The sequence below is a fragment of the Numenius arquata genome, chromosome 12 (assembly GCF_964106895.1).
Source record: "Numenius arquata chromosome 12, bNumArq3.hap1.1, whole genome shotgun sequence".
NCBI classification, from domain to species: domain Eukaryota; kingdom Metazoa; phylum Chordata; class Aves; order Charadriiformes; family Scolopacidae; genus Numenius; species Numenius arquata.
This window is the reverse complement of record NC_133587.1, coordinates 5,050,294-5,072,112: the sequence shown is the minus strand read 5'-3', so window position 1 is coordinate 5,072,112 and position 21,819 is coordinate 5,050,294. Positions and strand designations below refer to the sequence as shown.

At 64.7% G+C, this 21,819-nt stretch overlaps 3 protein-coding genes across 3 annotated transcripts; 2 read left to right on the top strand and 1 right to left on the bottom strand.

Moving 5' to 3' along the window:
- The first annotated feature begins 1,735 nt into the window (after window positions 1-1,735).
- On the top strand, window positions 1,736-5,818 carry LOC141471292 (interferon regulatory factor 4-like). The gene is made up of 8 exons (XM_074157761.1): window positions 1,736-1,918; window positions 2,701-2,890; window positions 3,603-3,646; window positions 3,935-4,037; window positions 4,363-4,464; window positions 4,548-4,943; window positions 5,106-5,224; window positions 5,340-5,818. The coding sequence occupies exons 1-8, from the start codon at window positions 1,745-1,747 to the stop codon at window positions 5,478-5,480; spliced, it is 1,269 nt and encodes a 422-aa protein (XP_074013862.1). The 5' UTR covers window positions 1,736-1,744; the 3' UTR covers window positions 5,481-5,818.
- A 967-nt stretch (window positions 5,819-6,785) lies between these two features.
- FOXS1 (forkhead box S1) lies at window positions 6,786-8,126 on the top strand. The gene has a single exon (XM_074157504.1). It carries the CDS (start codon window positions 6,786-6,788, stop codon window positions 8,124-8,126), a length of 1,341 nt encoding a protein of 446 aa, XP_074013605.1.
- A 3,351-nt stretch (window positions 8,127-11,477) lies between these two features.
- Window positions 11,478-21,210, bottom strand: MYLK2 (myosin light chain kinase 2). Its single transcript, XM_074157234.1, has 12 exons — window positions 21,170-21,210; window positions 18,387-20,188; window positions 17,919-18,247; window positions 16,900-17,005; window positions 16,566-16,659; window positions 16,273-16,382; window positions 15,575-15,716; window positions 15,188-15,258; window positions 14,812-14,940; window positions 14,272-14,424; window positions 13,759-13,891; window positions 11,478-13,247 (listed from the first exon to the last, which is right to left on the bottom strand). The coding sequence occupies exons 2-12, from the start codon at window positions 20,129-20,131 to the stop codon at window positions 13,167-13,169; spliced, it is 3,093 nt and encodes a 1,030-aa protein (XP_074013335.1). The 5' UTR covers window positions 20,132-20,188; window positions 21,170-21,210; the 3' UTR covers window positions 11,478-13,166.
- Between the last annotated feature and the right edge of the window lie 609 nt (window positions 21,211-21,819).

The window sequence follows — 21,819 nt, the reverse complement described above, 5'->3', positions numbered from 1 at the left end:
AGGCAGACCCTGGGTTAGCAGTGGACCCACACCCCGAGCAGGCGCAGGCAGGGAGGGCAGGCTTTGTTCTGTGGCAAAGGGGCCATGGACAGGCTCAGTAAAGAGAGCAAACCCCTGCCTGCGTGGCTGGTTCGTACACCCCTGTGTGGCCCCGTGTGCCCTCTGTGCCATGCGGCCATGTTCCTGTCCCTGTGGGAAAGCCCAGGGCTGGGTGCTGCATCGGTGCTTATTCATTTTGAGGCTTTGCAGCCCCCAGCAGCCCGCCAGCTCTCGGGACTCTCATCTCTCCTCCCCATGAGAGGTGACTTTCTCTGACTCAGAGCTGGAAAGGAAATCCAGCGGGCTGCGAAAGGAGACCCGGCGAGCTGCAGGCTGGGCAGAGGAGCTGGGTTTCCCCACACAGCGACATGTGGTTCTCTCCAGCTGTGACGGAGGAGCAATGTCACCTCAGGGCAGCCCAGTGAGCCCAGAAGGCAAAGCCCCCCCAACTTATGCCCTGCTACTGGGGTGGGTGGTGGTCACACTGCCACTCCACTCCAGCACAGCCCTTTGCAAGGGCAGTCAGGTGGTACTTGGTACCAGCCAGGTCCATCCCTGCCCTCTGCAACGTGAAAGCCCTCTTCCTCCCGAAAAGACAGCCGAGCTGGGCTCTTCACTGGGAGGAGAGAGGGACAAACCCTCCTGGGTAGCCACAGAATTGAGCAAGGATGCTCAGGAGCCAGCCAGGAGTGAAGGGGCTGTCTGGGATCCTGCGCTGGGTCAAACCCTCTCTCAGCGCTGATGCTCATCTCACCCACACATGCACCCACCTCCCTGCAGAACAGCGCAGGCACAGGGAACCGTTTCCCAACGTGTGGGAAGGCCAGCGCCCAGAAGTGCCATGACCACAGTCGTCACGTCTCCTCTGTGGGGACAGCTTCTGCCAGGAACCCCAGGACCAGCCGGGAGCCAGCATGGGTGCGGGATGAGTCAGGCTCCCTTGCTGGCCCCCGGCAGCCCTTGGCACAGCTCATCTCAGCCCTTCCCACCCAGTTCCTGTTCAACTCGGTACCCAGAGCCCCGTGAGGCAGATGTGAGTGTTAAAGCTGAGAGAGATTTGAGAGATGGGGCAATGTCACTGCTTACACCAGCCTGGAAATCCCGTGCCTGTTCCCGCAGCTCCCCACACCCATGGGCTGAAATGCTGATTCTACTGGAGGACACGGCTCCTGGGGCAGAGAGGTGTCCTGGTCCCCAAAGCGGGAGGACCCTTGTCCCCTGCGGAGAGCATGTGGGAGTCTTGAAAGTCTGAAGGAAGGGACCCGGGAAGGGTGCAGGGAAGTCCTCTGTGCTTTCTGGTGCCCTGTTCCCTCTCCCGTGGGTGCGAGGTGCCTGTCCCCTCCCCTGTAGGTTGCTCTATTCCCTCTCTCGTGGGTGGCCCTGTCCCCTCTCCTGTTGGCTGCTCTTCCCCCTCTCCTGTGGGTGCGAGGCGGGTGTCCCTTCTCCCGTGGGTGGCTGTGTCCTCTTTCCTGTTGCCTGCTCTGTCCCCTCTTCTGTGGGTTGCCTTGTCCCTTCTCCGGTGGGCTGCCCTGTCCCTTCTCCGGTGGGCTGCCCCGTGTCCCACCCCGTCGCCGAGCTGGCAGCACAGCCAGAGCCGGCGGCGTCGGGCGGGAAAGGGAAAGTGAAAGCCAGAGCCGCGCTTTCGCTTTCGCCGCCCCAGCACGTTCCCTCGGGGCGGCGGGGCCGGACCGGGCGCGGGGCCGCGATGGCGGAGCCGGGGGGGCCCATGCGGCTGAAGGAATGGCTGATCGCCCAGATCGACAGCGGCCGGTACCCGGGGCTGCGCTGGGAGAACCGGCACCGGACGCTCTTCCGCATCCCTTGGAAGCACGCGGCCAAGCAGGACTACCGGCAGCAGCAGGACGCCGCGCTCTTCAAGGTACCCCGGGCTCCCCGGGACCCCCGCCCGGCTCCGGGAGCGTCCCCGGGACCCCCAACCCAGCTCCGTGCGCACCCCCGGGGTTCCCCACTGCCAGGCCCTGTGCACACCCCCGGGACGCCCCACCTGGTTTCATGCACACCCCTGGGATCCCCTGCCCGGCTCCATGCACACCCTGGGGCCCTCCGCTTGGCTCCATGCACACCCCCGGGACCCCCCACTTGGCTCCATGCACACCCCTGGGATCCCCTGCCCGGCTCCATGCACACCCTGGGGCCCTCCGCTTGGCTCCATGCACACCCCCGGGACCCCCCACTTGGCTCCATGCACACCCCTGGGATCCCCTGCCCGGCTCCATGCACACCCCTGGGGCCCTCCGCTTGGCTCCATGCACACCCCCGGGGCTGCCCAGCTCCATGCACACCCCTGGGACCCCCCACTTGGCTCCATGCACACCTCCGGGGCTGCCCAGCTCCATGCACACCCTCGGGACGCCCCACTTGGCTCCATGCACACCCTCAGGACCCCCCACTTGGCTCCATGCGCACCCTCGGGACGCCCCACTTGGCTCCATGCGCACTCCCGGTGCTCCATCCATGCACTCCCCTGGGACCCCACCACCACACAGCTCCCCGCAGCCCCCCAGGGCCCACAGCCCTGGCTCCCCACTGTCCCCTGTTCAGCCCCAGTGGGCTTTTAGCCCGGTGGGCCCCCTTGGCCAGCAGAGCAGGGTTCTGGGGCATGGGTAGCCCCCGCAGCACAGAGCACCCTCTGCCTGGCAGGCATGGGCCATCTACAAGGGGAAGTACCACGAAGGGACAGACAAGGCTGATCCTTCCACCTGGAAGACACGTCTTCGCTGCGCCCTCAACAAGAGCACCGACTTCCAGGAGGTGCCTGAGCGGAGCCAGCTGGACATCTCCGAGCCCTACAAAGTGTACCAGATCGTGTCCGATAGTGCCCGGGACACAGGTATGTCCCTGTTGTCCCTCCTCCTGTGCCAGACTTGGGACTCATGCCTACACCGTGCCTGTATGAGCCCTGTGTCCTGCAGACATCACCCTTTGTCCTGGTTTAACCCCAGCTGGCAGCTAGGACCAGGCAGCCATCCATTCACTCCCCCGTCAGTAGGGTGGGGAAAAGAGGGCAAAAAAGAGGACGAAAACCTCATGGGTTGAGATAAAGACAGGTAGAAGAATAATGGAAGAGAAAATAATAACAATAATAATGGTAAAAGAATATACAAAAGGAGTGGTGCAATACAATTGCTCGCCACCCGGTTATCGATTGCCCAGTCCACCCCCAGCAGTGATCACAGATTCCTTCCTGCGGCCAACCTCCACTTATAGTCTGAGTGTGATGCCTGTGGTATGGAATATTCCTTTGGCCAGCTTGTTCTGTCTCTGCTCCCTCTCAGCTTCCATGAGAAACTGAAAAAGTCTGTGACTTCATATAAGCATTATTTAGCAACAACTAAAACAATACGTGTTATCAACATTATTCTCATACTAAACCCAAAACACAGCAGCTACTAGGAAGAAAATTAACTCTATCCCAGCTGAAACCAGGACACCCTTCCTCCCCACTCCTCTTCCTCTCTGGGTGTCCCGGGCAGCCATGTGCCTTCCCGGTGGCTGTTCCGTAGCTGGCCACAGGCTCAGTGGGTTTTCCTTGCTCTTTGCAGAGAAGGATGGTGACATGCGGTCCCCAGTCAGCGAGGATCAGCAGGTGAGCCAGCTCCTCACCCTGTACCATCAGGAGCTGCCTGTGGGCTGGAGAAGGTGGGAGCCCCAAATCCTGCCTCATCTGCCGGCTGCTCCCCTGCCTGCACACTGCCTGTGTCTGTCCCACTGGGCAGCTGGCTCCCTTGAGCATCACTGAGGGTCCCCTGTGCCACGCAGCTGCCAAACTCAGACAGGAGGTCTGCCAGCACACGGGGTCTGTGTTAGAGGCAGGAGCCAGCTCAGGGCCCCCCACTGCTGGCTCAGCCCTCACCGCAGCCGCTCTCCTCCCCAGGGCAGCACTGCAGGGAATCCGGAGGAGGAAAGCCAGAAGGGCACGATGGAGTCATGCCACATGTCTCCCCTGCCCCTGCTCTCTGCCCACCCGGCTGAGCGAGGTGAGTAGGGTCCCTGGCAGCAGGATGGGTCTGGGAGCACATGCTGCCTGGCAGGAGCAACCCCACTCTCCGCAGCCTTGCACCCTGTCCCTTGTGCAGGCAATGCCCACAGAGATGGAGACCAGGGTGTGGGGCTCCCTCCATGCCTCAGAGCAAAGCCCCAGATCATGTGCTTATAGGTTTTAATGAGGCCTGGTAACAAGCAGCAGCTGTGGGAAGCACCCTGCTGCCCGTCTTGCCCAAGGGCTGGGGCTCGGACAGCACCCGGGGACCCTCAGTGGAGCTGCCCATGTCCCTTTGCCACCTTGTCTCTGCCCTGGCCCAGGGTACCACGTGAGGGGAGTCTTCTATGGCTGGAACCCGACCCACCACCACCTTCTCCCTGGACACCCATCCTACCTCCCTGTGGAGGACGTCAACCACTCAGGTAGGAGCTGTGCTGGCTGGGCAGTGCCTTGGGTGGCCCCCTCAGACTGGGCTGCCCACGAGCTGACCCTCCCCTCACCCCAGACTGCTGGCTCCATGTCCGGCTCTACTACTGCGATGTGCTGGTGAAGGAAGTCACCACCCGCACGGCCGAGGGCTGCCGCATCACCTCCCGCGCTGTGCCAGCCGACAACGAGCGCCTCTATGGCCCCTCCTGCATGGAGCAGATCGAGTTCCCCCCGCCGCGGGCGCTCAGCGGCAGTGGCCGGGTGGCCAGCATGTCGGACGTGCTGGAGAGGCTCCTGCCCCACCTGGAGCGTGGCGTGCTGCTGTGGGTAGCGCCCGAGGGGGTCTTCATGAAGCGCCAGTGCCAGGGCAGAGTGTACTGGAATGGGCCACTGGCCCCGCACAAGGACTGGCCCAACAAGCTGGAGAGGGAGAAGACCTACAAGCTGCTGGACACGCAGCAGTTCCTGCAGCGTAAGTGCCTGCCCACCGCTCAGGGCACATGGCTCCGCTGGCCCCTGCCCTGGGAGACCCTGATCCCCTTGGGAACGGGGGCAGATCCTGCCCCGGTGCAGCTGCTCTGGGCTGTGGGGCCGTGGGGACCCCATGTCCCCTGACAGGGACGGTGTCTTGCAGAGCTGCGGGGGTACCTGAGCCATGGACAGCCCACACCGCAGTACCAGATCCACCTGTGCTTCGGGGAGGAGTACCCCACCAGCACCGGGCACCACTTCCAGAAGCTCATCATGGCCCACGTGAGTATACATCGGGGCTGGTGCTCATGGCGGCACAGAGCTGGGCACCGGGGCAGTCACGGTCGGGGGGCACATGTACCTGCGCCCGTCCTCTGTTAGCTCTGTGCCTCTGCAGGTGGAGCCAGTTTTCGCACGGGAGCTCTTCCATCACGCCCAGCGCATGGGGCCGACGCTGCTCCGTGACTCCCCCCAGCCCTGTGCCCCCGGTGCCTCCGGCCACATCATCCGCGTCCTCAAACAGCTCTGCCAGCCCTGAGCCTGGGCCGGGGGGGAGAGGAGAGCCCAGTCATGACAAAGCCTCAGAGCAGGATGCGCTGCCGCCCCACAGCCCCGCTCCGGCCACGTTCCCCAAACTGGTGTGCACAGGGTGTTCGGCACTGCGGGGCTGGACACGGGCAGGCACAGGACGGGGGGGAGGGTGGGGTGGATGGCTGCTGCCCCCACGCAGATCGCTGTATTTATTCCCCGGGAGCCACCCGGGTGGGATTTGCTGTGTGTTTGTTTGGTGAGCCCAGGGCAGAGCCAGCTCTGTCCGTGTCTTGCACCGCCAGACTCGCTGTTCCCGAACCTTAGAAATAAAGGTTGTGTTTCAGTACCACTGGCTCCGGTGTGGGGGGCTGGCATGGGTCCCAGGGGGGCACGGGCGGATGGCAGAGCCAAGCCCAGGCAGAGCCTCAGCCCCAGCCCCAGCTGTGGAGGATAGCGTGAGCTGAACCCCCTGCCCCTGCGCTGGCTCAGGTGTCATCCTGCCCCTGGTCCCCAGCCCCTTGGCAGCGGGTGCAGGCAACGGTGGGGTGCCCGTTAGCTGCTCTGCTGACCTGGCAGCGCAGGAGCCCATCCCAAAGGCACTCGCTGCCCCGTGCCTCAGTTTCCCCTGGCACGTGGGGTGAGGGGGCTCCTGGAAAGTGGGGGCTGTGCTGCACCCTGGAGGCCGTTTCTCCAGCTGGTGAGCACGGTGTGGGGACCCAGCATGGTGCAGGGAGCTGGCACAGAGCAGGGATCTCCGGCATGGTGCACGGGATCTGGCATGGTGCACGGGATCCGGCACAACCGGATGAAGAGGGGGGGGCTGTGACACTGGGGTGGGCAGGGGGCAGGTGGGGACACGAGGGCTGGCAGCAGCCCCAGCCCTGCCAGCAGCCCCCCTCACAGCGCCCCACCATCCCTAGCTGGGGCCCGGCTGCTCTCCGTGGGCAGGGCAGGATGAGACCCAGGTCGTGGGAACCTCCCGTGGGAAGAGGGGCCGGGGAAGCCGGGGGCCATGCCCGGGGCTTGGCCGAGGCCAGCGCTGCCCGCCCCTGCCCCGGGGAGGCCACAACCGTGCCAGCCCCGGAGGCGATGGCTGCTGGCCGCCGGCCTTGGCGGCGCGTCCGTCCATCCATCTGTCCGCAGGGACCAGCGCTGGACAAGCGTAGCCCCGCTCCGCCCTGGGCGGCCCCGGAGAGGAGGGGCCCGCCGCCCCCTCGCCGGCCGGCCGCAGGAGGCTGGGCCGCTGGCGGGTTTTAACGGGCCGTGCCGGGGGCCGTGCAGCAGAGCGGGAAGGCTGCGGCCGGCCGGGAGGATGCAGCCGGACCTCCCCGTCGGCGACACGGCGCTGCGTAGCCCGCCGGCCCCCGAGCCGGCCGGCGGCCCCTTCCCCAACTCCGAGGCCACCAAGCCGCCCTACAGCTACATCGCCCTCATCACCATGGCCATCCAGAGCGCACCGGAGAAGCGCATCACCCTCAGCGGCATCTACCGCTACATCATGGGCCGCTTCACCTTCTACCGCGAGAACAAGCAGGGCTGGCAGAACAGCATCCGCCACAACCTCTCCCTTAACGAGTGCTTCGTCAAGGTGCCCCGCGACGACAAGAAGCCAGGCAAAGGCAACTACTGGACGCTCGACCCCGACTGCTACAACATGTTCGAGAACGGCAGCTTCTTGCGGCGGCGCCGGCGCTTCACCAGGAAGAGGGGCCTCCGGGATGCACCGGGCACCGAGGGGGACGAGGGGCGTGGGAAGACCCCCAGGCACCGGGCACGGGGGCCACCTGCTGCCCCGCTGCCCGAGGAGGGGAAGGCAGAGGGGGGCTATGCCTCCCCGATGGCCACAGGGCAACTGCCGAGCCCTGCCACGCTGCCTGAGGGTGCCGGGGTGCCGGGGTGCACCGAGCCCTGCACCCGGCGGCAGCCGCCCAAGGCCAGGCAGCCCTGCCTGTACCTGCCGGACACACCACAGTCCAAGGGGCAATTCTTCGCCCCCCCGGAGAGCCGCCCACCCAAGGAGACTGTCTTCGGGGGGCTCCCGGCAGCGCTGCAGCTGCCCCGGCCAGGTCAGTACCCACTGCCCGGTGAGCGCCCAGCACCGCACCCTGCCCTGCTGCCCGCCCTGCTGCCCACCCAGCCCAGGGACCCCCCGCAGGACTCCCCAGCCCCCCCAGGAACCCCCCCAGGGCAGCTGGAGGGTGAGGAGACAGCCACCTCTGGGCTGGGTCCAGGCCAGCCCTTTGGGCAGGTGCCCCCCGCGTTCCCTGGCACCCTCCTGGGCACGGGCAGGACAGGGGGATCCTGCTTCCTGGAGGGGGAGGGCTACGCACAGCCCCCCCTGCCAGTTTTCAGCTCCTTTGGCCGGTCAGGGCCTGAGGCGCTGGGCAGCAGCTACCAATGCCGGGTGCAGGCGCTGAGCTTCTGCATGAAGGAGCGGCCATGCGGCGCGGCGCTGGAGCATCTCCTGGCAGCGGGCCCCCCAGCACCCACCACCCCCCGCCAGGCACCCTTTGGGGCCACAGGGCTGCGGGCAGGTGAGCAGAAGGAGCCATGGGGGCCGGGGGGCACAATCCCACTGCAGGGGGGGAACGGCTACTCCCTGGGGCTGCCTCCCTGCCTCTACCGGACACCCGGCATGTTCTTCTTCGAGTGAGGGACTGGCCCACCCCGGGACACCCCCAGTCCCAACACCAAATAAAGCATGTTCCCCAATGCTGCCTCTGTGGTCTCTGCGCCCCATTTGGGGTGGGCAGGGGGCAGGGGCAAGCTGGGGACCCTTTGCCCCAGCTCGGGTGCTGGCTGAGGCACGTGCGTCCCCAAGGCCACCCGGTTCAGCCCTCATCCCACTGACCCCTCCGTTGGTGATCACTGGCTGGACACCAAGGCTGTGGGGGGACAGGGAATGGCCTGGGTCAGAGCACCCGCGTCCAGGCCCCATGTCCCTGGGAGATGTTGGGGACAAGGTCCTGCTGCAATGCAGGGCCAGGAGCCCCTGAAGCCCTGTCCCGGGGTAGCAGGAAGGAACCCTGTCCGTGAGGGGCAGGGGGATGCACTGCGGCAGGAGCGAGACCCTGTGGAGCCCCGTTGCTGTCTCCCTGCGCCTGAGACTGCTCAAAGTGCCTGGCTTCACCCCGGGTGCCACACATGGCACAACTGGCACCAGCCTCAGCATCTGGCCCTGCTCGCGCCCCAGCATGGCCCCAGAGAGATGCTGGGTAAAAGCGGGGGGCAGTGGCACAGTGTGGGGGCTCTGCTCTTGAGGGGAAAGGTCTCCCTCCCCTCTGTGTTCCTGCGCAGGGTTGTGCTGGTGCCCAGCTGGGGTCCCACCAGGTCCCTGCAGACACCCCAAGGCCAGGGCACCCCCCAAAGCTGGGCTGTGCCAGGGGCTGCGGCTGTAATGGGAATGGCTGGGAAAAGAGGATTCCTCTGACCTGAATCACGCTGGGCGGCTGCCGGTGAGGAGGCACCGTGTGAGTCACCACTGCTGGCACCAGGCTTGACACGGGGGCTTGCCCCAACCAGCCTGGCTGTTTGGGGGGCACCAGAGTGGGCAGATATCCCCACACAGCCCCGGGCTGGGACCTGGCTACTAGCCTCTTCCCACGCATTGCTGGGACATCTGAGCCAGCATCTCCACAGCACTGGAGCGGGGCCAGAGTGATGCTGGTAAAGTGGGGGCCTATGCCCCCATCCTGCCCACACCAGCCAGAGAGAGGAGAGACCCCAGGAGCAGCAATGCCCAGAACCCATGGCACAGCCATGGTGGGAGGACGCCAGGTTAGCGGGGGCTCCCCACGTTCTGTGTGGCAGAGCTCCCCCTCCCCAGCCCCCAAGACCAGCAGGACCCCAGCTTGGCTCATCATGAAGGGTCTCTGTGGGGGCTGCGCTGGCACCGAGGGACGGTGCTGGCGTCACTCGGGGACCGGGAAGCACCGCAGCCACGTCAGCCCCGTTATCAGCCCCCAGACGGCTGCTGCTGGGCCATGGCCGTGTCCCAGACCCGGGCAGGGCAGAGGGGGGCCGCCCTTCGTCATCGGGGACAGCCACTCGGCCCTGGGCCTCTCTTTTTTCTCTCTCTCTTTTTTTTTTTTTCTCCCTCCCCAGTGAAAAACAATATTTAAGCGCCTACATCATGCTGGCGTCTCCAGAGCGGCCGGCGGCGAGCGCGGCTGACCTCAGCCCCCTCCTTCGCCGGTCCCCGGGGGCGCGGGAGGAAGCGAGCGCCGCAGCCGTGCCCAGGGGCCGTCTGGTTCCCACGCAGCGCGGCCGGGCCCATCGCCCGCCCCGGCTCCCACCATCGCCTGGGAACAAGTAGCCCCGGCCCCGCACGGGGTCCCTGCGCTGGGAGCAGCGTGGCATGGCGTGGCACATCTCATTGCCCACCCCGAGCTGCAGCACTCAGGGTCCCCATGGTCCTCCAGAGCTCAGCTGCCTGCACCGCCCTGGGCATCCGCTCTCCCGGTGCTCCCCTTCTCCGCGCCTGCCCCGGTTCCTGGCTCCCGGCCGTGGGCCCGCTGCTTTCCCTGCCCTGCCTCCGCCCCGGCTCATTCCCGGTTCGTGGTGGGTGGCCTGGCCCCCCGCCCGCTCTCCCGCTCCCAGTATGGGCTGTGCCGTGACCGGGGACCGGGCTGCACCCGGTAACGGAGCAAAGGTGCCGCCGCTGCAGGAGGTCTGCCCGCTCCCCTTCGCTCCTTGTGTTGGTGAGGGGGTGCCACAAGTTCAGGGTGGAGGCAGGGATGGAGAAAGGGTCCTGCTCTGTGCGAGTGCTCCAGGTTCCAGGGGCGGATGCTGTGGACACCACACTGCGCTGTGTGTCTGTAGTGGTGATGAGGACACCCTCACACAAGGGATGACACCAGCTGCCATGGCCTGTGCTGGACCAGGACCAGCTCCGTCACCATGCCCATCAGCCCCAGCAGGGTCGCCTCCCTGGGGCTTTGGGGGGCTCCCAAGCCCTGTCCTGCCCCTCAGCCAGGAGCATGGGATGGGGTCGCAGATGTCAGCCCCGTGGCCCCACTCCTCCATCCCCAACGGGTGCCTCCATGGGGTCCTGGGATGGGAAAGGAGGGGACTGGGGATGCCAAACCAGGCTGTGGGGTGGTGGGTCACCCATCCTGGGCTTGGGGCACTGGGATGTGCTGGTGTCCATGCATCCCCATGCCACGGATCCACATGCAGTGTCCAGGAACTGATACTCCCAGAGCGGCTCGGGGCCCCAAGGGTGTCTGGGGACAACAGCCCAGCTGGGAGCTCCATGAGCCACCCCATGCCGGGGCCTTGCAGCCCCTGTGGCATGTCGGGGCCAGGGCAACGCGCAGCTCCCGGGGCCAGGCAGGAAGGAGACGTCACCGCCGCAGAGCGTAACTCAAACCAGATGGGGCCGTTTTGGCGTCCAGGCCCACAAGGGTGGTCACCGACAGGAACCGGTCAAAGGCTGCCGGCAGGAAGCGGCTGGGAGGGACGCCCGCGGTGGGAGCCGGCGTCCGGGCCTGGGCAGCCTTAACCGCTTCAGGACCAGCCACAGCCCCACCGGGCAGAGGAGCACTCAGCCTGGGCATCCCACCCGACTTGGGCAGATGCTGAAGCTGTGAGGACATCTCTGACCATCTGACCATTTACCCACCCATCCCTTCATCCATCCATCCATCCATCCATCCATCCCTCCATCCATCCCTCCCTCCCTCCCTCCCTCTCCCTTTCCCCCAGCACCCTGAGGTGCTCAGAGCTGGTCGCAGCTGCACAACCACGGGGTGCAGAGACCAGTCCCCCCCACACTGTGGGCTGCGCAGCCCTGCCTGGGATTCACCAGGTGGTCCCTGTCTCCAGCACAGCCGCAGCCCCTCTCTGTCCCCTCTACCCTGGGGATGAGACGTTGCTTCCTGTCCCCCCCCTCGCTTATCTGCAGCCCTCAGACCGTGGCTGCACAGCCCATGCAGGCAGGAGCAGTGGCCCAAGGAGGGGGTCAGTAGGGGCCCCCCCCAGAGAAGCAGGGCAGGCACAGGCTGCAGACAGACCTGTACATTTATTTACAAGAAGGCGAGAGCCAGCCAGGACTCCGGCATTGGGCAGGACCCTGTGAGCCGTGTCCCTTGCCAAATGGGGACGAACCCAAAGTCCCTTCACCTGCTGCAGCAGAGGCTGGGGGGGGGGGGGGCTGATGCCTCCCCCCGTCTCTCCCTGGTGAGCAGAGGGCACAAGCGGCCCCGGAGCAAACACATAGCCCTGGATTGGGGGTGCTCAGCCACAGCAAAAGCCAAAGCTGGAGGGCAGGGGGAGCCTGGGACCCCGGGACCCCCTGCCAGCCCCCCCATCCCCTCCCACAGCGGGCAAGGCTGGAAGCTGCAAAGCCCGGGGTCTGCCCATCCTCTGGCAGCGCCGGGGAGCCCCGAGGGGTGCTGGCAGAGGGGAAGAGGGACGGGGTGAGGCAGAGGAGCGGGGGCAGCACCCGCCTCCCCCGGCCTGGCCGGTCCCAGGGAGCCCCCGCACGTGGTGGGGGGAGCTGGCGGCCACAGCCGCCGACCGGCAGTTCCTGTGTGTTGGTGGTCGGGGCCGGAGCGATGCTCGCGGGAGCCGGGGAGCGCGGTCCAGCTGCTCTGCATTAGGACGCCTCGCTCATCTTGATCTGGCGGGGACGGGTGAAACAGAGGTTGTGTTTTTCCCCCGCTGGCAGAGCCGAAGGGCAGGGAGGGCAGGAGGAACACAAAGGCTCCTTCTTCCCTCGCTGGCTCCCAGCTGGGGATGCTGCTGGAAGTGTGCTCATCGCTTCCTCCCTTCCTGTGCGAGCAGCAGCTCGGGGCCAGCTCCGCTCCCGCACACCCGGCTGGCCAGGGAGGAGGCGCTTCGGCACCTCCGGTGCCATAAGCACCGGGGTGAGGATCCACACCTGCCCTCTGGCATCCCCATGCCAAGCTGTGGTGCCAGGAAGGGAGGTCGGGCAGCTCGGGGTCCAGCGAGGGCAGGGCAGGGCTGCAGCATTTACAGGCAGAGCATGCAAGTCTTGGGTCCGAGGTAGCGGTAAGCACGCAGGGCGGCCCAGGCAGCAGGGCTCAGCCTGGGCCAGCCTTTCTCCTCCGAGGCCATGGGAAGGAAGCGCGAGTGGAGCAGAGGTGCTGTGGGTCGGGCATTGTGCAGCCAGGCCAGGGATGAGATCAGAAACCACCGCTCAGGAGCAGTCCAAGGAAGTCCAGATGGAAGCATTGGCTGGATGGGAATGGGGAGGGCTGGAGACCTGGAGGGTGATGCTGGTGTCCCCAGCAGTGGGTTCCCCGTGCAGCAATGCTTCCCAGGGCGGGACGAGCTCAGCAGAGCAGCTCTGCAGCAGCATGTGTGGGTGAGGAGTCCAGCAGGGTCCTGGTCCCCGAGCAGTCCCACAGCTGCTGGGTGCCAGGGCAGGGTGGCAGACACGGCAGAGAAGGGGGTGATGATGTGGAGTAGGGGTGCAGCATACGCTGCAGGGTCCAGAGCAGCCATCTGGCAGCAGCACAGGCAGGGAGGGGGCTGCATGGCTCCAGCCCATGGCCCCTGTGTTGGGAAGTGGGCAGGGGCCAACCCCAGCGAGGTCCTGTTGCTGTCCAGAAGCAAGACTGATGAGGGACTTGGACATGGCCCCAGCCGGGGGCTTGGCAGCCCCTCTCAAGCAATTCTTCTCTGGCCTTGACTCACACGTAGCTCAGGCTCCCCCGGGGGCCCCTGCTCAGACACCCAGCGCTGTCAGCGACCCTGAGCTGGTGATCTTCTTGAAGCGGTTGGCAGCACACACCCCAATGAAGTTTTTCTGTAAAAGGGGAAGAGGAGAGATGCTCATCCTACCATGAGGGCTGCAGCTCTGGAAGTTGAGCCAGATCCCGCTCACGGGGCTGGCGAGGAGCCAGGCTGGGGACTAGGCAGCCACCCGGGCACCCATTCAGCCAGGCTGCGTGGGAGGGGAGCACGGGGCAGGGGGATGCACAGGTCTGATGCTGGGCATCATCCACTATAGTCTGTCCCAACACCACTCCTGCCTCTAAAAGGTGCTTTTTAGATTGGCTCAGAGGAGACCAACACGAAGGCACCTATACTCGAGGGGTCCCACCATGGGAACACCCACATAAAGACCTTGGTGCTGGAGGAGCCTTTCCTCCAGGTTCAGCGGTCTCCAGCCCTTGTGACCTGACTACCGGCAGCACAGTGAGACAGAGCCATCCCAGATGCCATCCACCGGTATGGGCAGAGGCTGGCAGTCCCCCCACCAGCTCCCCGAGGTGTCATTGACCCCCATCCCCGTGCCAGCCCTGCACCCCATGCACCTTCCAGCGCCGTCGCATGACGTATTTCTTGAGCAGCACCTGGGACTTGAGCCGGCGGTTGCAGCGTTTGGCTTTTTCTGCCAGGTTGTTGAGCCAGGGATGCTGCAGGCACTGGCCAGCACTCATCCGGGCACTGGGGGCGAGAAGAGCCTGGGTCACCCCTGCTTGAACCCCTCTCCCCCAACCACCCCCTTCTCCAGCCACCCAAGAGCCCCAAAACTCCAGAAAACTGCAGGAACCAGCTGGAGGGATGTGCCCAGGGACTGGTGGGGCTGGGCAGGATCCTGAATGGTAGAATACGTCCTGCTTAGAGCAGGTGGCCCTGGAGGGATGCAGGGCTCTGCCGGGGACAGCCAGCAGCCAGGGCAGGGCCCTGCAAGGCTCATTTGGCACAAGACACCAGTGGATGCTGCTGGTCCCAGGGCAGAGGGCAGTACGTGGTACCCAAGGACTGGACACACAGCTCTGGGGATGCCCACCCTAGGACCCCTACAGCTGCTGCCGGCCTCGCACCTTTTCTCCTTGATGATGAGGTTTGAGACAAAGTCCTTGGCCTCATCGGAGACGCTCTCGAAGGTCTCCTCATCGAAGTACCAGTTGGCAGCCAGGACATTGTTGAGCGTTTCTGTGTCGTTGTCACCCAAGAATGGGGAGAGGCCGCTGAGCCTGCGGGCACAGGGAGTTGGGTGCCCTCAGGCTGTGGCATCTCCAAAACCCCCCAGAATGGAGCAAACCTGGCTGGGGCTGCCCTGGGGAGCAAAACGGCACGGCCCCGAGTGGGGAGGTGGTGTGAGGCTGCTGGAACCATGCTGAGTGTGTGCATGAGCTGTTCCCTGCCTGCACACATGGCCACAGACACAGACATGGCCCCAGTTGCTGCCCCCCAGCCCCCAGCCCCACCTGGCTATTTCCCCATCTAGCACCCTCCACCAGCCCACCAAGCAGCTGGGTGCCCAGGGTATATGTGTCTTGGGAACGGCTCCATGCCCGGGTGAGCTCTGCCCTGCCACCCTGGCACAGCACTAGGCCCCCCCTGGCACAGCTCTGACGTACAGCATGTAGGTGATGACGCCCATGCTCCACATGTCCGTGGAGTAGGAGACCTGCTCGTAGTTGACCACCTCAGGAGAGAGGAATTCAGGGGTGCCAAAGTTCACCTTCAGCTTCTCCTGGGGGTTGTACCTGCAACCAGGGTGGGCGAATCAGCAGGAGGGGGACAGGCTGCTCCCCCAAACTGCTGCCCCCCTCCCGGCAGGTGTTGCCCTCCCCAGCACTCCCGTATCAGCCAGGAAGTGCTGGAGCTGGCAACCATGGCCAAAGCCACAGCCCAGAGCAGGTCCTGGGGCTCCCAACGCACCAAGGGCAAGTGGAGCTGAAGGGTGGGAGAGGGACAGGGAGGAGGGACAGAGTCAAGGGGAGAAGATCACACCTTCGAGCCAGCCCAAAGTCGATGATCTTCACCATGTGCCCGGTGGCAGCGACGCAGAGGATGTTCTCGGGCTGTGGGGACAAAGAGAGCATTGTCCCACCGCCGAGACGGGATGTCCCCAGTGCATCTGGGTCCTGTGGGTGACCTGTGCTGGACTGATACTGACTTGCAGGTGTCCCTCCCGCTGCTGGCCAGTGCTGGGGACATGCTGCTCTCACAGGCACGGCAGGTCTTGGGCCAGCACGCAGCACTCTTCACTGTCTGCAAACACCCGCTGTCCTCCTGTGCCCTGGCCTCCCCCATCCCCACAAGCAGTGGCCAGCCCCTGCTGTCACCCCTGGTCCCTGCTGTCACCCCCAGCCCCTGCTGACACCCCCAGCCCAGCACCTTGAGGTCAAGATGGAGGACACGCATGTGGTGCATGAAGCGGATGCCCTCGCAGATCTGCCGGACGAACACCATGCAGTCCACCTCCGTCAGGTGGTAGTCATCATCGATAATCCGCTCGAAGAGCTCACCACCCTCCACGCTGCGCAAGGATGGACCACAGGGTCACCTGGGGCTCCCTGTCCCATGCTACCCTCCTGCACAGCCCCCTGCCCACCCCGGGGACCTCCAGCCCAGCCCCACCATGGAGGTGCTGGTGTAGAGGCTGAGCAGAGCCACGATGGGATGCATGTGTGCTGGGATTAGACAACCACCCACAAGGCAGGCACGGAGGCATGTTGTCCAGGACATCCCAGCTTCACCGGGGTTTGTAGAGCAGATGAGCCCCAGCACAGCCCCAGCCTCCCTGGAGCAAATGGGCAGTGGGAAAAGGAGCTGTGTGGGAAGAACTTTGGTCATCTCTACCCTCACACAGCTGAGATGCTGTCCCAGCCAGGCAGAGCCCAGGGCTGCCTCCGAGATCACTGTGAGATGATGAGGTGCCCGAGAGGGAACGGGTGAGGTGAGGGACATTCCCTGGGGTCAACCCCTTCTGCTTGGTCAGGGACTGGCCCATCTGCCCCATTCCTGGAGCATCCCCTGCAATGGTGCTCCTCACCCAAGTATTGGCCCTCACACAATGCTACCCTGGCACTCACAACTCCATGAAGAGGATGATCTCCCGGGGCGTCTCGATGGCATCATAGAGCTGGATGAGGTTGCGGTGGTTCAGCTGGTTCATCACGTCAATCTCCAGCAGCACCATCTCCTGCACAATGAGCCCCATGGTGGTGCGGGGTGTCAGCCCTGGCCAAGCCACCAGCACTGGGACAGGCTGTGCCACAGCACTGGGGACACACCGAGCACAACAATGCCACCCACTATCTTGGCCATGCCACTTGCTAGTGGCACCACGGCCAGGAGAAGCCCCCCACCCTGACATCGGTCAGACCTTGTCCTTGGCGCCCTGCTTCCGTATCACTTTGGCCGCCAGCTTGAGCCCCGTCTGCTTCTCCGTGCATGTGTGAACTTCCCCAAACTTGCCCCTGGGGAGGGACAGAGGGAGACATGCCTATGCCATGAGCTGCCCAGGCTTCTGGGGACCCCCACACTGCTCTGGGGTGCTGCCCCACGCTCCCCTCTGCATCCATCCTGCCTGAGGCAGCAACCCGTCATGGCCAGAGAAGTCCCATCGATCCAAGACCATTTCCCAAGGCTGGATGACTACCCAGGGCAGTGCCAGGGGAAAGCGGGACATCCCACATCCTCCCCAAACCCCTCCTTACCCTCCTAGGATCTCCTTGGAGCTGAGGTTGTACTGGGAGCTGATGCTGGCAGACCGCAGGGTGACAATGCGGTGTGTGAAGGGCGCAGGCGGTGGAGGGACGTCATCTGCCCAGAGAGGAGGTGTGAGGTGAGAAGAGGAGGTGCCCAGCTGGGAGACCCCACTGCTGGGCATCCTGGGGTGCTCCAGGATGGGAGCGCACCCCGGTGCAGGGTGAAGGCACCCAGTGGCACAACCCAGCCAAGCCTGTGGGTGCAGGATGCGGCCAGGTACCAACTGCCTGGCTGCAAATCAGGGTCTCCTGACTGCCTGCAGCACCGGGGGAGGCAGCATCCCCCCGACGGGTCCCTCGCCACTGCCCGCTGCATCGCCCTGCTGCATGGCACCCCACTGCATGGCACACACACAAACACACACACACGTACCCCCCAGCTGTATGATACCCCATAGGCTCCCACCCCGCTGCACACCTGCTCCCCACCATCCCGCGTGTCACGCTCGCCCTCTCCAGGCCATGCTGCTGTGTGTCACCCTCCCTGGGCCACCACCCCTCCACGCCACCACCTCCTGCTCGCCCTCCCAGGACGGACCCCACTCCCGGTGCACCCCAGGCACCCCGTCCCGGGCCACCCATCCTGGAGCCGGCCTCGCAGGGAGTCCCACCAGCACCCACCGCCCCCGGGCTCGGTGCAGCCTCCCCATCCCTGCAAGGACAGCGGTGCAGGACACGGGGACACTCTGTCCCCTGCCACCAGTCAGGCGGTGGCTGTCACTCCCCAGGCTCCTCTTCCTCCCGGGCAGCTCCGGCCGGAGCAGCCCGGGGAGGGGATGCGACGCATTTAGCCCTGTTTACAGTGAAACAGGAGCTCGAAGGCCACCGGGCAGGCGACCAGCCAAGAGCATGAGCCAGCAGCATGGGAGGGCAGCGCAGGCAGCAGGCAAGGCCATGGGGGACCCCAGGCTGCCGTCCCACAGAGGGTCCTGGGGTGCAAGGACAAGGCAGGAACCTCATAGCCTTACCCAGTATCTCGAAAGGGTCTTCCTTCCCAAAATCGGGGGTGAGGTAGGGGCTGGGGGGTGGCTCTGCTGGTATCGAAGATGGTTGCCACCCAGTGCCAGGCTGCTCTGCAGCCCCGACGGGATCAGGGGGCTGCCCTACAACGCTAGGCAATGTCCTCTCCTGTGGGGTTCCAGGGCTCTCCGCAGGGATGGGTGGCTCTGAGGGCTGCAGGTCCCCCAGGGCTGGCGGGGCAGGACCAGGCTCTGCTGGACCCTCTCTCTGCCCCACCGCTGTGGTCTCTTCTGGTATCATCTCCATTGCTGCCGCCTCCACCCAGGGCTGCTCCTCCCTGGAAGCAGGAGCAGGAGGTGAGCAGATTCCAACCAGCAGCCCCCCGAGCCCAGCGCCCACCTCTGCCCAGAGGGACCCGGGGCTCCCCAGGGAGCAGCGAGGAGAGGGGACCCCATCCCAGGAGGGTGCGGGGGTACCTTTGGCAGGTGGCCGGGCAGCTCAGGCTCTGCAGCAGAACCGGGCGCGGGGGCTCGGGGCCCCTCGGCTGCCGCTGCTCTTCCGTCTCCTCTGCCTTTGCCGCTTTCTCCCCTTCACCCTGAGCCTTCACAACAGCCATGGCCGCTGTCTCTGTGGGTTCCTCGCCTCCATTCCCAGCCTCTGCAGCAGCTGGGGGGGCTTCCACCTTTGCACCTTTCTTCCCTCCATCCTGAGCCTTTGCAGCAGCCATGGCCTTCTCCTTTGCAGCCGCTGGGACTTTCTGCTTTGCAGGTTCTTCTTTGCCTCCATCCTTAGCCTTTGAAGCAGCTGTGGTTTTTTCCACCATTGCAGCTTTCTTTTCTCCATCCTGCACCTTTGCAGCAGCCAGGGCTTTCTCTTTTGTGGGCTCTTCTTTGCTTCCATCTTGAGCCTTCTTCGCAGCTGGAGTTTTCTTTGCCTTTGCTGCTGTCTCCTCTCTATCCTGAGCCTTGGCAGCATCTGGGGCCTTCTCCTTTGCAGGAGCTGTGGTTTTCTCCTTTGCAGGCTCTTCTTTGCCTCCATCTTGAGGCTTTTTTGCAGCTGGAGTTTTCTCTGCCTTTGCTGCTGTCTTCTCTCCATCCTGAGCCTTGGCAGCATCTGGGGCCTTCTCCTTTGCAGGCTCCTCTTTGCCTCCATCTTGAGCCTTTTTTGCATCTGGGTCTTTTTCTGCCTTTGCTGCTTTATCCTCTCCATTCTTAGCCTTTACAGTAGCTGGAGCCTTTTCCTTTGCAGCAGATGGAGCCTTGTCCTTTACAGGCTTTTTATCAGCTGGGGGTTTCTCTGCCTTTGCAGCTTTCTTCCCTCCATCCTGAGCCTTTACAGCAGCTGGGACCTTCTCGTTTGCAGCAGCTGTGGTTTTTTCCTTTGGAGGCTCTTCTTTGCCTCCATCCTGAGCCCGTACTGTAGCCAAGGCTGTCTCCTCCTTGGGCTTTGCCTTCCCTCCTTCAGCCTCTGCTGCAACTGGAGCCTTCTCCTCCATGGGCTCTGCTTTTCCACCACCCTCAGCCTCTAACCCACCAGGGGCTTGGTCCTTCCTGGGCTCATCCTTCCCTCCATTCTGAGCCTCTGCTGCAACTGGAGCCTTCCCTTCCACAGGTACTGCCTGCCCTGCTTCAGGCTCTCCCGCAGCCGGAGCTTTCTCCTCCCTGGGCTTCTCCTTCCCTCCATCCTGAGCCTCTGCTGCAGCCAGAACCTTCCCCTCCATGGGTGCTGCCTTCCCTCCTTCAGTCTGTGCTGCAGTTGGAGCCTTCTTCCCAGGCTCATCCTTCCCTCCATCCTGGGCCTCGGCAGCAGCCAGCACCTTCTTCTCTGTGGGTGCTGCCTGTCCTCCATCATGTTGCGCAGCTGAAGACTCCTCCTCTGATGGCGCTGCCTTCCCTCCATCCTGGGGCTCTGGAGCAGCCGGGGCTGTCTCCCCCACGGGCTCTGCCTTCCCTCCTCCAGCATCTCCCACAGCCTTCTCCTTCCCAGGCTCTGCCTGTGCCCCATCCTGAGCCACAGCAGCAGCCGAAGCCTTCTCCTGCCTGGTCTTGTCCTTCCCTCCATCCTGCACCTTGGTGGCAGCCGGCACGGTCCCCCCTTGGGGCTGGGCAGCCTGCGGAGCCACTGGGACCGGCTCGGTTGTGCTGCCGTCTGCTTCAGGGGGGGCCATGCCACCAGCCCCCCCAGTGCCGGGCACGCTGCCCGCCCCACCACCCGGCTCCATCAGGACTCTCCGGGCAGGAGGCAGCTTCCCTGCGGTGCTCCTGGTTCGTTGAGGCTCCTGTGGGAGAGAAGACAGAAGCTGAGGGCTCCCCAGACCCAACGCCCTGCAGAGGGGCACAGGGAGATGTGGGCAGTGGCTGCTGCCACCCAGCCGGGAGCTGTGCCCCCGCCGCCCAGTGTGTGGCACCGAGCCGGGGGCCCCACGTGGCTGGTGGTCCCTTGCACCATCCCATTGTGCCCCGGTATCTGCTCGGCGGTGACTGATCGATGGCCTGACGCCGGCACCTGTCGCTGCCACGGGGTCTCCGGCGTGCAAACAGCCAGCGCGGTGCAGCCAGGCTGCCAAGTCAAGGCCACGTCCCTCCATGGCGGGGCAGGAGACGGCATCTCTGTCCCCAGACCAGTGGGGTGGGGATCAGGTGAGGTGAACATCCCTGGCATGGCCCCACCACTGCCCACCCTGAACCACACAGGCAGGTCCAGCTACACAGGCAGAGCCCCGTCTCCTCCAGGTGTCACACGAACCCCCAGCCTCAACAGCCACCAGCGCTGCCCGTTGGGCACCACAGCTCCTGTCCGAGCGGTCCCCACCAAGGCAACCTGTTGGTGCCCGTGAACCTGCATGAGCTGCCAGCACGAGCTGTCACCCCATTCCCTCCAGCCCAGCATCCGATCCCCAAATCCCCACTCTGACCCAGACTCCACTGCCCCTCCCTGCCCAGCCTCCTCCCCTCACTCTGTCCCAAAACACCCCCCACTGCACAGCCTATGCAACCATCCAGAGGCCAGGATAGCCCAGGCCTGGAATAAACCCACCAGCGACCATCCCAGCAACAAGGGAGTCACTTGGTGGTCTTACTGGGAAAGGAACTATAAGCAGTTGGTTCCCAGCTGAGCATTCCCAGGACCTGCAGCTCAGCACGGGGAGACCGTGGGAACTGAGGTGTTCCTTCCGGGGCTGGGGTCTCTGCTCTCCCCAGTATCCCCCACCGCCATGCCCCGAGTGGGTGGCCACAGGGGACCCCCCCGTACTCTTTACCTGGGTCCCGGTGCGGAGGGCGGTCAGGAGGGCAGCATCCGCACTGTGGCAGCGCCCGGAGGGAGCAGCCTCTTCTATCTGGGGTGTAACGGAGCCGGATTAGTGCGGGCAGAGGAGGATCCTTTACAGCAGCGGGAGCCATCCCGCTTCGCCTTTCCCAGCACCTGTCACTGCTGGAGCCCGTTCAAAGGACACGCCACTCTTCCCTGTCCCCGGCGAGCCAGGGACGCGCAGACACAGGGCAGTGGATGGAGCCACAGGGAGGGCTGGCACCGGGCACCGCAGCACCCCAGAAACATCCCAGGGGGTGGTCTGGCTGAACTGGACATGTTCCAAGGGGCCAAGTACTTCCAAGGTGCCCGCAGGTGACCTAAGGCAGCTACTGGCCACCCCGTGGGGATGGTGGCGAGGAGCAGCCAGTGATGGTGCTGGCCCCCCAAGCCACTGAGCTGTGGCCGGCTCTGCCCACCATTACCAGCCCTTGGGGAGAGCAGCCCAGAAGGACCCCGCACTCCACGAGCACGATGTGGCACCTGCTGGTCCCCGAAAGAAAAAGTGACAGCAGCTGTGAACCCAGTCAGAGGCTGCAGCCCCCTCCGGAAACCAGTTAAAATATTCCAATTTCCTGGAAAATGAAGGGGTTTGGGCAT

Bases quoted from the DNA above. Each gene is read 5' to 3' on its own strand.
- LOC141471292 (XM_074157761.1), top strand. From the start codon at position 1,745: ATGGCGGAGCCGGGGGGGCCCATGCGGCTGAAGGAATGGCTGATCGCC. The intron at 3,647-3,934 runs GTGAGCCAGCTC...TCTCCTCCCCAG, and splicing joins CAGTCAGCGAGGATCAGCAG to GGCAGCACTGCAGGGAATCC. The intron at 4,038-4,362 runs GTGAGTAGGGTC...GCCCTGGCCCAG, and splicing joins TGCCCACCCGGCTGAGCGAG to GGTACCACGTGAGGGGAGTC.
- FOXS1 (XM_074157504.1), top strand. From the start codon at position 6,786: ATGCAGCCGGACCTCCCCGTCGGCGACACGGCGCTGCGTAGCCCGCCG.
- MYLK2 (XM_074157234.1), bottom strand. From the start codon at position 20,131: ATGGAGCCGGGTGGTGGGGCGGGCAGCGTGCCCGGCACTGGGGGGGCT. The intron at 17,006-17,918 runs GTAAGGCTATGA...CTCTCTGGGCAG, and splicing joins AGACCCTTTCGAGATACTGG to ATGACGTCCCTCCACCGCCT. The intron at 15,259-15,574 runs GTGCTGGGCTGG...TTGTCCCCACAG, and splicing joins TCCTCCATCTTGACCTCAAG to CCCGAGAACATCCTCTGCGT.